This window comes from Balaenoptera acutorostrata, chromosome 16 (genome assembly GCF_949987535.1).
Source record: "Balaenoptera acutorostrata chromosome 16, mBalAcu1.1, whole genome shotgun sequence".
Lineage (NCBI taxonomy): Eukaryota > Metazoa > Chordata > Mammalia > Artiodactyla > Balaenopteridae > Balaenoptera > Balaenoptera acutorostrata.
The window spans coordinates 25,301,217-25,314,860 of NC_080079.1; the positions used below are offsets into that span (position 1 = coordinate 25,301,217).

The 13,644-nt window shown below is 40.1% G+C and overlaps 1 protein-coding gene across 1 annotated transcript in view; it reads right to left on the reverse strand.

The window, feature by feature from the left end:
• The window catches only part of CFAP58 (cilia and flagella associated protein 58), a 122,934-nt gene that overhangs the window by 91,165 nt on the left and 18,125 nt on the right, over positions 1-13,644 (reverse strand). The window contains exons 5-9 of the mRNA XM_057531431.1: positions 8,562-8,843; positions 6,367-6,515; positions 4,032-4,188; positions 2,894-3,088; positions 705-842 (exon numbers count right to left, since the gene is read on the reverse strand). Of these exons, the coding sequence (XP_057387414.1) occupies positions 705-842; positions 2,894-3,088; positions 4,032-4,188; positions 6,367-6,515; positions 8,562-8,843 (921 nt within the window). The remainder of the gene's footprint in view (positions 1-704; positions 843-2,893; positions 3,089-4,031; positions 4,189-6,366; positions 6,516-8,561; positions 8,844-13,644) is intronic.

Genomic DNA, 13,644 nt, shown 5'->3' on the forward strand with positions numbered 1-13,644 from the left:
CAAAAGGTGTTGTGATGCAAAAACTGTTAAGATTTACTACTCGAATCAATGTATTTTCCTGATTAGTCACTCATTTTATGCCCAGTATTCTAACATAACTAGAGTAGGGCTTGTGGATTTTTCAGAATTGGTGATAAACATAAAGCCACTCTGCTAAGCATGTAGGCAGACAATATGTATCCAAGTATAAAACGGTTATCCAAACTTAATTTGCAAGCACTCTTCAATCAGGGCAGGGAGAATAGGAGACATATCTTGAAATTTACATTGGACAGAAGTGAAAATCATGATTCTGCAGTCCTAAGAGTAGACATCAAATAGTACCTGTCCATCCCCCACCCCTCCCATTCCATACAAGTAGCGAAATACAATCTCACTTCTTTGCCACTCACATGTGTAAATGATTTCTAGCTCTGGGCAACTGGTTACTTGCAAGGCTCAGTTACAGAGGTGAACATCTGAGCTCACTTTGGAAAGTATTTGCATAGTCATATGATTAATAATCAGCTTAGCAATGTTATAAGAATGGAAGTTATCAAACTGCTTCCGGGCATAAAGCAATCACTGTAGGTTTACACCTGCCTCTGAAGGACCAAGGCTAATACAGGTTATCCAACCAAAGGCTCCAATAGCATCAGCCAACTTATATTAATAGGGAATGAAGGAGGGCATGCTAGGGAACAGATATGTCACTTGGTGTTTACTTTGAGCTCCAACGCCTTCTGCTGGTTTTCCTGGGATAGCTGCTCACAAATCAAACTATGTTGTTCGTTCTCTTGCTGAAGTTTAGCATTTCTCATCTGAAACTGCTCCAGCTCCTTTGCAGCTCTCTCATTCAGTATCTGAAAGATGCAGAACGAGCTGGTTAACGCTTTTGAATCTCATTACAGTAGCTGCACTTCCACGCAGGAGGCCACGCAGACCTCCTGGGACAAGCACGGCAACCACACTTTTTTTGTCTTCGCAGAAATTGTTCCTTCTCCCCAGTGAAAGCATGAAGGCACTCAAATATGATGAATGTTAAATGGCTGAGGGAAATGATGCCTTCTAATGAATAACACAGAGAGCATAATTTTTTTTTCTGGGCACCTTGGGAAGTCTTGTTCACAGGTGGTGGATAAATATTTTAATGCCTGTTTGCCATTTGGCAGGCTTCGCATACACAACAATTGCTATAATCATTGCAAATGAGCTAGAGATTCAAACGAGCTTTATCGGCTGTGGGGCTCAGAAGCTACATCTTCAGAAGCAAATCCTGCATTAGCATGCCTACAACATTTTCGTGACCAGAACCATTCACTAACACCAACACAAAACAATTCCCCTTCATCCAACTTAAGTCAAAACCGTGGAGTAGTAGTGGAATGATTTCTACCTCCCTGACTTCAGTGTCAGTTGGATTTTCCCCTTCCCTACCTTGACTATTCAGAGAAGACAAGGTTTTATAAAAACAGAGGATTATATTTTGGGAAGTCATTTCTATTGGGAAAATATTAGGGAGATGGAGGGATATCAAAAAAAAGAGAGAAGATGGCTTAGAAGACACTTCCTCCAATATATAACTTCCCCTCAAGCAAAAGTTAAACACAGAAAGAATCAATCCAACTTCCCATCAATAGGGACTAAATAAAATTTTCCATGGGTTCTGGATGTTGCTAAGCAAAGTACTATAGTTTTAACGTGATAAAGCCTCTCAAATTTCATGCTCAAAGGAAGACACATGTTTTTTTCATGGATGTTGCACACTGCATATTATCTATTTGATGTCTGGCTTTATATAAAATTAATAAAGCAACTGACAAATAAATGCGTTCTACTATCTAATTTTTTAAGTAGAAAAATGATGTATGGCTTAAAAATACTTTGGAAACTTCCTAAGAGAACATATTTTCAAGAAATGACTTTTTTCAATTAGATGAAATGGTTCTTCTTTAAGAAATTAGAACAGACTAGCATTTGTGTTACCTTAAACTGTTATTACAGAGGAAATGTTTAAAAAAATTACCATATTTAAAACGCATAAAGACTGTGTGGGTTTCCCAAACTTGAAACTTAAAATTAAACCTGTTAAAAATAAATCATGTTATATTCACAGGCTGGAATGCTTAGAGCAATAAGAGTGAATGGTCTTCTGAGCTCTGTCCAATAGAACTTTCTGCAATGAACTAAATGTTCTCTATGTGCACTGTCCAATACGGTATCTACTAGCCCCATGTGGCTATGGAGCACCTGAAATGGTGCTGGTGCAACTGAGGGATTGAATTTTTAATTTTATTTAATTTCAAATAATTTAAATGTAAATAGCTGTATGTGGCTAGTGGCTACCATATTGGATAGTGTGGTTCTATAACTATGTGGCAACAACGTAAGTGAATCTCAAAAACAGGATGTTAGGAGAAAGATGTTAGACACAAAAGAGTACATCCTGTATAATTTAATTTCTGTAAAGTACAAAAGCAGGCAAAACTAACCTCTGCTTAGAATTCAGAAGAGCGCTGACCTTTGGGGGAGAGAGTGACTGGGGAGGGGCATGAGGAGGTTCCCAGGGTGCTATTTCTCAGGCTGGGTGCGGGTAACCAAGACGTGTTCAAGGGGAGAAAATTCATCAAGCTGTATACTTGTGACTTACACACTTTTCTATGTGTAGGTTACACATCAATAAAAGGATAAAAAGAGATTAACCTGTTGGAGCACGGCAGGAGGGGGATGGGGGGGATAGAGCATATCTACCCGTAAGAGCCATTCAAAGACCAAACACAGTACAGTGCTACGCGCTGTGTTACCAACATCCACCAACATCTGCGGTGAAGGGAGTTTGCTGCTTTCCAGAGAACACTCTAAACTCCCCGCTCCTGTTCGGCCAGGCCCCGCGGCGCAGCCCTGCCCAGCCCACCTTCTGCTCCTTCAGCTGCTGCGCCAGCTTCTGAAGCTCCTCCTTGCTCTTCTGCACGTACTGCTGCAGGGCCTTGGTTTCTGTCTGCCTGGAGTCCATGTCCGTCTGCATCTGCTTGAGCTCTTTCTCTAGTTTTTCCTTCTTCCGAGTCTCCCGCAAAGCTTCGTTCTGATGTTGCTGGATTTCTTGTTGGAACTACAGGCACAGAGAGGATGATGGGGGATGGGGTGCGGGACATGAGCCCCTTAGGACAGGTCTCGACCAGCCGAGCTTCTCCCTCTCTCAGATATTTTCAGGGCAATGACTCTGGAGTAGTATTTCTCCTGTAGGAGAGTCATCTTTGAACTGCAGTGTTCAAACTTTTCAAGAATATTCTGTATTGTTTTTCAGAGCCTTGGCACCAAACAGCCACCCTGATGGTGGGAACAAATCCACAGAGAAAGGTATTAAATCCAGTTAAATACGGAAGCCCAGAATTCTAGGGAAGTCAAACATGGAAAGAGTTCATCTAATTCTCCATCAACAGAAACTAAATAAAATGTAGCCAGCTACCCTAAATATGAAAGTGTATTTTCCATGAGTCCTGGATATTGCTAAACAAATTACTACAGTTTTATCATGATAGCCAAATTCTATGAAAAGTCCTCCTCCTGTCTCATGATCAAAGGAGTCTCCTGTTTTTCTCTTCAAGCCTGAGCTTGTGTACCATCTATTCGACTTCTGGTTTTATAGAAAAGTATTCAGAACGATTCAGCTAGGTGGCTTCCTTACACAGGAGAAAGGCCAGGGGAAGTGCTTTCACCACCCCCAGGTGCAGGGCGCCCTGGTTGTCACAGGGGACAACTTCTTGGGCCAGAAATGTAAGCAGTGCCCTATCTTTGTAACATCTCAGACAGAGAATGACTCAAGTAAAACTGCTCTTCCAAAAACAAACCAGAGAAACAAGCAAAACAATGGATGCTTCATTTGGTGACCTGGCCCGGGGCAGAGGGGTGGGGGGTGGGGGGTGGGGGTGGGGGTGGGGAGGGAGGGTCATAAATCTAAGAAAGGAACAAGACCAGAAGGGAGCCTGGAGAAGGACAAAACCTCCTTCTGGAAGGTAATGGTCCTTCGTCTTGCTCTCCGTATCAGAGCAGACCTGACTGATGGCCAGCTCTGCCTCTTCCCTGGACCGCTCCATTTCTTGTTGCTGTTCAGTGGTCTGAGCTAAGGCCTCTCGTAATTTCACCACTTCTGACAAGAGTTGGTCTCGCTCCTTTGTCACTTCTTCTTTGAACTTCAGCAAATCTCGGATACTAAAAAAGAAGAACACGGGCGTCAGACTAAATGGCCATCTGCTCGGGGAGCCTTCTTACCATCTCTGAACTAGTTTTCATGGGAAAGACTTATGGTCAAGGATCAACATTATTCAGGTGTGAAAGAGAAAGATCTTTATGCCCTGACGTGGGAGCTGTTTTCTGAGTTTTTAACTGAAAAAGAGGATGTTCCAATAATAATATGCATAATATGACCCCTTTTCTTATTTTTAAGCAATTACAGTCTGTGTGTGTGTGTGTGTGTGCGTGCGTGTGTGTGTGTGTGTGTACTATAGGCATTTTTATAGAAGTCCAGAAAAATAGGCATCAAATTGATAACTGGTTATCTCTGAGGAGTGAAATTTAGAGTGGAAGAGTTGGGGGGTGCTGATTTCTACTCCTTGCTTTCCACATCCCTGTAGTATTCATTTTGAAAGTAGAAAAACTATGTCTGATAGGACCTGTGCAGCAGAATTCATCTAGAACAAGGCAGCTACTTTAGAGCTGAGAAAGCAGAAAACTTGCATTTGAGACACTTGCAGCTGACAGACATCAAATGACTGTTAGAAACACAGTAATTCGATAATATGTATTGACCAACAACATTGATATAATTGTTTAATTAAGAACCTTCAAAACCGCAAACTCTTCTCCATAAACAAGACCTTAAATTCTAAGGTTACTGTAAAGACAGACAGCTACACCTAAGTGCACTGCTGAAGACAAAATTCTGAGTTGGATTGTTTCATCAGTTCTCCTCCTCATTATGTTCTGATTTTCCTTAAAACTCCTCCTAACCAAATCAGTTCCCTCACATTGCTCTTCAACAGTTGCTCTTCAATAGTTGCTCTGATCGTGCATGACTTCTTTAATAAGAAAATAGAGTCCATTATTATGAACACCACATCTTCTGTTTATTTTACCTATTCAACATTCAATAAACGTATCTAGAAAGTATAAGAAACCTAGACAGCAGGTAGATTTAGTTAAGGATGCCTAAGGAAGTGTATGCTCATTCCTGGCTCATTAATTAATGCAAGGTTTTGCATGCCGTACAGAGTGCTAGATTCCTAGAGGGACAGTAAAGATAGATGTCTTCCCTCAAGTAGTTTACAGCTTAATGGGCAGAGAAGCACAAATAATTTCAGTACCATGTGACCAGTGCCAAACTTGAGGGAGATGTTGGGTCCTATGGAAACAGGGAACACAAAGACTCTTCTGCCTGGTCACTGGGTCTGAGGCTTGGGAGGAGGTTGGAACAGAGATGCTGACAGTGATAAAGTTAAGATGGTGTTTAAGATAGGTCTTGAAGGATGAATAGTTGTTTACTAAGTGGAGAAGGGAAGAAAAAGGATCCCTGGCATAGAAAACAGTATGTCCAAAGGCAAGGAGGCATGAGCAAGCATGGTGCTGCTGGACGTGAGTCTAGCAAGGCTAACTGGGGCAGATCTACAAAGGGCTCTGCAAGACATGTTCAAGACTTTGGGCTTTATCCGTAGGAAATGGGTAGCTGTCGAAGGTGCATATGCTGGAGATGGAAGCATGTAGCTACATGTTTTAGAAGACTAAGTCTGGTATGGAAGATGGTAAAGAGGGGAGATGTCTCCTCAAAGGCAGAGAGGACAGTTAGGAGTCTACCGCCAAATCCAGCAGAGAACAGGGGACCCACTGCTGATAGTGGGGAGGGGAAGAATGAAGTGATGTTTAGAAGACTGAGTCAACAAGACGAAGCTTTAAGGGATGAAGGAGTAACAAGTGTGAAGAGCAACTGTTTTCTGGCCTAGAATCTGAGGTGGTAGGAAGGATAGTGATACGGCTAATCATAGGGCAGGCGGTGTATGGGAGGGGCTGGGAATCTGGGTAGAAAGTCAGCCATTCCACACAAGTTTGAGAGAAATAAACTTAGAATCTTTACTCATTTTAAAACTGTAGCACTGATTTTATAGAGCCAGAAGTCTGATATAACCATGAATTAGAAGTTCTTGGGTGTGGAGAAAGGGAGTATTAAAAAGAAAAAAACGGCAATAGACAGAAAAGTATCTCTGGGAACCCAACAAAGTGGAGTCTGGCATTCACAAAGAACATTCAAGATGGTACCGGCAAGCCCCAGGCTGTCTGTTGAAGAAGGTGGCCTCTGCAAAAGCAAGTTCAACATGAATCAAGACGGCTATGACCTACTTGCTATCCTGGTCCATGGAGAGTCCAGACCCTTGCTCGACTAGTTTGGTTAGGTTCACTATTTCCTCTTTCAGGGCAAGAATCGTCTCCTTTGCCTTCTGCTCTTTGTCATAGGCTGAGTCCACCATCTTCCAAGCCTTTTCAATTTCCTAGGTGGGTCATGGGATATCAGTGAGAAAAACCAAACTAGGTTCCAGATGCAAGCTAAATTGAATAAATAGAATAATAAAACAACTACGTTATAGAAGCTAGTTATGGGGAAAGAAGATTACATGTTATACACTATGTATTAAATGGATACTGACTTACTGCATTGTTCAGCATGAGTTAGTCAATACTGAAAAGCAGTTTTAAAGAGGGTTACTGGCAAAGGATATTTTCTCTTGTGTAGGTAAATGTGGCCACAGGGCTCACATACTGCAGGGGCTGCTATAACTAATGGTATTATTTCTAGTAAAGATGTTAAGATAGGTTTACAAAATTGAAAATGAAAGCTTATGTGCTTTCCAAGTCCAGATATTTTATAGGAAAAAAAAAAAAAAAGCTTTTTCACATAAGGAATGGTCTTGGATCCAAGTCCTAAATTTGAAGCTCTTGATAGACTCCATATTAAAAATATATTTTGCCCTCAGGCCCCAAGTGAGCTCCTGGATGGCAAGGTGAACTTTAGAGCCATCCATAGAAATGAGGTCTTGGCTGTCACCTAATTGTACACAACAGCCTTGATAATTCCCATTTCCAGAAACCCAAGCCCAGGCCTTCTCAACAAATGCTTATAGGGGAAAAACAAAACTATTCTGAATACAAAGTGGAATATTAACAGAAATACTTAAAAGTGAATTACAGCCATTCGAGTACACGGACGAAGGACAGTAAATGTTGCAACAGCCTTGAGTTTTGCCCTGCCACTTAATTTTCTTGCAAAATTTCATCAAGTGCAATGTGAGTCCTTTTATACAGGTAAGAATCTATATGCTTAAGGTGAAAATATTCTTTTATGTTGACAAGGAATAAAATGAGTGGAAGAAATTATTTAATTAAATAAATTCATGCTATTACATTAGAGAGAGAGAGATGATTCTTGGGTAACTGCAGCACATAATTTAGTGATTCAAAACAAAATGTCAGGTTAAGGGGTACGTTTTTCTGTAGCAACCATATATACTATTTTTGGCAAAACAAATGAAGGATATTTAAATGAAATATGATTATATGGAGTCTTGTCCAAAGCAAATTCACCAATTATATTTTAGGCAATTCATGACTTCCATTTCCAGCTTTTTAATTTACAATAAAAAGTGGGGTCTTTTCTCATCATAACATGATTTAAAGCCTTCTTATATTGGTATTTTGCAAGGAGAAGAAGAAAATAACAATAGAGAGAAAAAGACACTAAAAATAGTGGTTCCTAAGAAAACAGGTAAGTTACATTTTGCACTAGTCTTGGAACTTCATTAGAATTGGGGTATGTTTAATTGCATGATATCAAGGGAATTATCTAAAAAATTTCAAATTATTTCTCAGCACTAGGGTTTCAATTATAAATTAAAATATCTTAACCTCTTATCACCCTGCAATCTACAAGGAACATTTGTGTTTCACCTTCAAAATAATGCAACACACTTGAGGATGAAAAAATAAAGTGTAAAAAAAAGCCATACTTCCTCAATATCCCCCCCAGACTGAATCCCTGTTCTCGCATTATGAGTAACTGGGACGATCAAGGGAGAAGCAAAGGGGCGATAAGAGGAAAGATCATGAAAACTACCATCTGGAAATTCTCAAGGTAACCTCTCCTAAAACATTGGAAAACGTAGAAATACGAAAAGATCTTTTACAAGCTATCATCATAAGATATTTAATTACTTATCTTGGGTCAAACAAGACATACTGATATTCCTAATACTACACTTACTTATGGCCAATTGTTTTTGTGAACACAGTATTTCTTAGAAACCAAGCCAGTAAGGTTCTACCTTATTTTCTGCATTGTGAAATTCACTCAAGCTAATTAAGTTCTTTGAAAATTAACATTATTCCCTAGGCTTAATGAATATATAAATCATGTAAATTTTGACTTAATAACTCTTTTACTACCAGCCTAGAGCTGCCAATATAATGAAAGGATGATGTTTTAAGTACAGGATGCATTTATGAAAGCTTGCCATTGGTTCCATTTCTAGAAGATCACTGACCTTCTTCAGGGATGTGATGGTGGTCTGATCATCCTGAGAGAGCTTCAGGGCAGTGGCGACCTTCGCGGAATTAACCACGATTTCCGCATTCAGCTCTCTGCACTTGGCCATCAGACGCTTTTCATTGTCATAAGACTTTTTCATGACAGCATGAAGCTTCTCATATTCAACCCTAAATCTCTCCAAACTTTTGTCTCCTGAAAGTTCACTGAGAACCTCCTGAAAATCCCTTTCTATTTCTTCATACGCAGTTTCCTCCAGCACTAGTTTTTCACTCTTTTCCTGTTCAAAAGGGCAAAGATAGGAATGAAGATTGAAATATTTACCCCATCACTATTCAGGAATGACTGTTATTATTCGTGAATAAAAGACCTTCGTACGAGCAAAATAAAAGCCACTGACAAGCACACAATTTAAGGCTATATGATGGGAAGGCTCCTTGTTCATCCCCTGATACCTGTATATATGTATACATAGTACTGGGATAGTAATATTTCCTACCACATAGTGTTAAGGATTAGATTAAATGGGATAATTCATGTTAAACACTTAGACAAGTGCCCGCAAACAGAAGGTACTCAATAAATTTCAAGAGCTATTATGATTATTCCAAGCCTGCTTCTTACTGCCCCCAGGACTGCAGAGGGAAGCCACGGTATGTTGAGGTCAGACATAATATAGATACCATGAAACCACACTTACGGTGGAACCCTTCCAGAATATGGAATATTCTCTTTAAAAATATTCCATCATTTTTACCCCTTAAAAAATTAGCCTAGTTCATCTCCACAGGAATTTTGAAATGTCCCCTGGGCAATGGTCATGGGCCTTCTCCACATTTGCTTTCCTTGATTAGCTGGGCAGCAAATTATTTAAAATGTAAGCCCAGACATACAGATGTAATTCAAGCAAGTCTGACTACGACTTAGATGATAACCCAGGACTATATGGTTATATACGAATTCTTATTTCCCTAGTGTTATGGGTTGAATTGTATCACCTAGAAAGATATGTTGAAGTCCTAACCCCCAGTAACTGTGAATGTGACCTTATTTGGAAATAAGAGTCATTACATATACAATTAGTTAAGGTCTGGAGTAGGGTGGGTCCTAATACAATATGACTGGTGTCTTTATAAAAAGGGGGAAAATTTGTAACTATGTGGTGTGATGGATGTTAACTAAACTTATTGTGGTAATCGCTTCGAAATATATACATATATGGAACTCCCCTGGCGGCCCAGTGGTTAAGACTCCGAGCTCCCAATGCAGGGGGCACAGGTTCGATCCCTGGTCGGGGAATTAAGATCCCACATGCCACGCAGCCAAAAAAAAAAGAAAAAGAAAAAGAAAAAAGAAATGTATACATATATCAAATCATTACGTCGTACACCTAAAACTAATACAATGTTACATGTCAATTATAACTCAATTAAGAAAGGAAAGGGCATGGCATTTGGATACAGACACACCCTACCCCCCACACGAGAACTCCATGTCACCAGTGAAGGCAGAGATTAGGCTGGTACAGCTGCAAGCCAAGGAAAGCTAAGGGTTGCTGGCTACCACCAAAAGCTAGCAGGAAGCAAGGAAAGATTTTACTCAGTCTCAGAGCATGGCTCTGCGGACACCTTGATTTCAGACTTCCAGGCCTCCAGAACTGTGAAGTAATAAATTTCTGCTGTTAAGCCATCCAGTTTGTGGCACTATGTTACAGATGCCCTACTTCTTACTACATACAGCACGATAATAATAAAAAAAGAATGACTATGGTTAATATATTTACTCAGAAAATATTGATTGAACATCTGCTGTATGTAAGTTGGAATGATGGAAGCTGGAGGAGATATCAAAGTAAGGGCTACACAGCCTTCCCATAGGAAATATACACATGAAGAGCTGATGCGGTATGTGGGCAGAAAATGGAAGTATAGAATTTGATACCTGCCATAAAATGGATTCAGAGTTCTACAAGAACCTACAGGAAAACGGAATTACTCCCAGCAGCAAGAATTAAAGCAAATTTCATAAAGGAAGTGGCATTTGAGCAGGCACAAAAGGGAGACTGGAGTTTTCACACATAGATGTGAAGAGAAAGGGCATTCCTGGCCCATGGCAAAGCTTGATCAAAGGCTCAGGGACAAGCAGGTATCTAGGATTTGAGATTGGTTAAGAAGCTCAAGTTAGCTTAAAGTACAAGAAATATGACAGGGAGAAGGAAGGAGACTAGACAGGGAGTTAGGGACAGACTGGAGGCCTCGAATGGCATTCTAGGGAATACAGAGTGAATTATTCTGGAAGCCACAGGTAATCACTTAGCCTTTTGAGCAAAGAACTGATAAGGTTTGAAAGGTCTTATTTATGTTTGCGACATTATGCTTTGATATTCTACACTAAAAAGGACTTTAACATAAAAACTCTATTGCTAACACTGTTGGTGGGAATGTAAATTGATACAGCCACTATGGAGAAAAGTATGGAGGTTCCTTAAAAAAACTAAAAATAGAGCTACCATATGATCCAGCAATTCCACTCCTGGGCATATATCCAAAGAAAACCAGAATTTGAAAAGATACATGCACCCCAGTGTTCACTGCAGCACTAATTACAACAGCCAGGACATGCTTCTGCAACCTAAATGTCCATCAACAGAGGAATGGATAAACAAGATGTGGTACATATATACAATGGAATACTACTCAGCCATAAAAAAGAATGAAATAATGCCATTTGCAACAACATGGAGGTACCTGGAGATTATCATACTGAGTTAAGTCAGACAGAGAAAGACAAATATCATATGATAGCACTTACATGTGGAATCTAAAAAAATGGTACAAATGAACCTACTTACAAAACAGAAATAGAGTCACAGATGTAGAAAACAAACTTATGGTTACCAGGGGGGAAAGAGGGTGGGGAGGGATAAATTGGGAGATTGGGATTGACATATACACACTACTATATATAAAATAGATAACTAATAAGGACCTACTGTATAGCACAGGGAACTCTACTCAATACTCTGTAATGACCTATATGGGAAAAGAATCTAAAAAGAGTGGATATATGTATATGTATAACTGACTCACTTTGCTGTACACCCAAAACTAACACAACATTGTAAATCAACTATACTCCAATAAAAATTAATTAAAACAAACAAAAACAAAAAGAAAAAAAAAACTCTACTGCTAATCAAAGAAATTAACTGAGACAATCTCTAATCCCAATAATAAAGTAAAATTCAAACTCACCCTGAAGATTTTGGGTAAGTAGTCTAGTTTACCTTCTGCTTTGACAAGCCTGCCTTGCTCAACATGGAGAAAATCTACATATTCTTGCTTTTCAAAAACACTTGTACTGGGGCTTCCCTGGTGGCACAGTGCTTAAGAATACGCCTGCCAATGCAGGGGACACAGGTTCAATCCCTGGTCCGGGAAGATCCCACATGCCGCGGAGCAACTGAGCCCGCGTACCACAACTACTGAGACTGCGCTCTAGAGCCCACAAGCCACAACTACTGAGCCCACATGCTGCAGCTACTGAAGCCCATGTGCCTAGAGCCCATGCTCCGCAACAAGAGAAGCCACGGCAATAAGAAGCCCATGGTCCGCAATGAAGAGTAGCTCGCGCTCGCCACAACTAGAGAAAGCCCGCGTGCAGCAACGAAGACCCAACGCAGCCAAAATAAATAAATACAATAAATTTATTTTAAAAAAACCACTTGTACTATTGATTACACTTCTAAATATGATATGCAAAAAAAACAGAGTCCACATCTTAAAACAGACGTGGAGTCACAAGCATATCTATATAACATTTTGTATAACAGCATTAGTACTAACGTTAAACTCAACAGAGGTTTTCTTCCTGACTAAAAAGCAGATTATCGCAAAGATCACAATATAGCGATTCCACAAAGGAGGAAAAATCATATTAAGGAATGGTGCTGCTGCTCTGTACTTTTCCCTTGTTGATGCTAAACATGAACACACACAAACATTTATCACAGCAATGTTCTAGGTTCCATCCCTGTAAATGGTATTAATGTCATCACTTGATCACTAGCCTAATGATTTGTTCACAGGAAAGGTTTTCCCTGTACACTTGGCACTTAGCACAGGAATGGAAAAATATCAAAGAAAGAAAAGTTTTAAAGAAACTTTTATGAACAGAAGAGATTTGTTTATGTTGCCATTTTAAAATGTACTGCTATTAAAAGCAAAGCAAAAATAATCTCTTAGCTGTGACCAGTAACCAGCTGGTATCTACACTGCTATAGCATATAATGCTATCTAATTCAGAAGCATGATTTCAACATGAATTGATCAGAAAGGAACTGTGACGCTCCTTCATACAACACCTATCTACTGAGTGTTTACGATTAGCCAGGCGATGTTCTAGGTGCTGGGAGTACCAATTAGTGAGGAGAAGGAAAAGGAAAAAGGAAAAGAGAGCTGCAGTGAAAAATGAGGCCAGCGTGGAAATGCCAACTTTGAAAGCAGAGGTGAGGAAAACTTGGCTGAGGTCAATTGAAAATAAAAATAAAAGAAATGAAGGAACGACAGGAGATTGTGAAAGGGAAGAGAGACTGGGAAATAATTAGTTTATAGTATTTGTATCTGGGGCTTACATAGGGAAAATGAAGAAGAATGAAATAAACCAAGATGACTAGTGAGGGAGAAAATACTCAAAAGGAAATAATGGAAAAATTAAACTAGGAGCAGGAGGAGGAAATGGGAAGGAAAGAGATATGAATGAGTGTGGGTACCGGAAATAAGAAATGTGGCCAAGCAGGATGGATGTAAGAGAGAGATGACAGTGATGGAGTCTGGAGAGGGAGGAAGATGGAGAGTATGAGAGGGATTGTATGATAAGGAAAGGAGAGAGTTGTTGACCACAGGAAGATGGAGTTTGCAAGGGGGGGACTAGATGTGGAGGAGACGGAATGATGAGGGGATGTGAATGGTGTAGAGGAGACCAGAGAAGGAACTGGAACAGGGGTGGGGGCATGATGGTGGTGACAGAAGCTGGGACCAGGGCTGGCTTCATGGATGTGTGAACTATTCAGTTGCACGGGG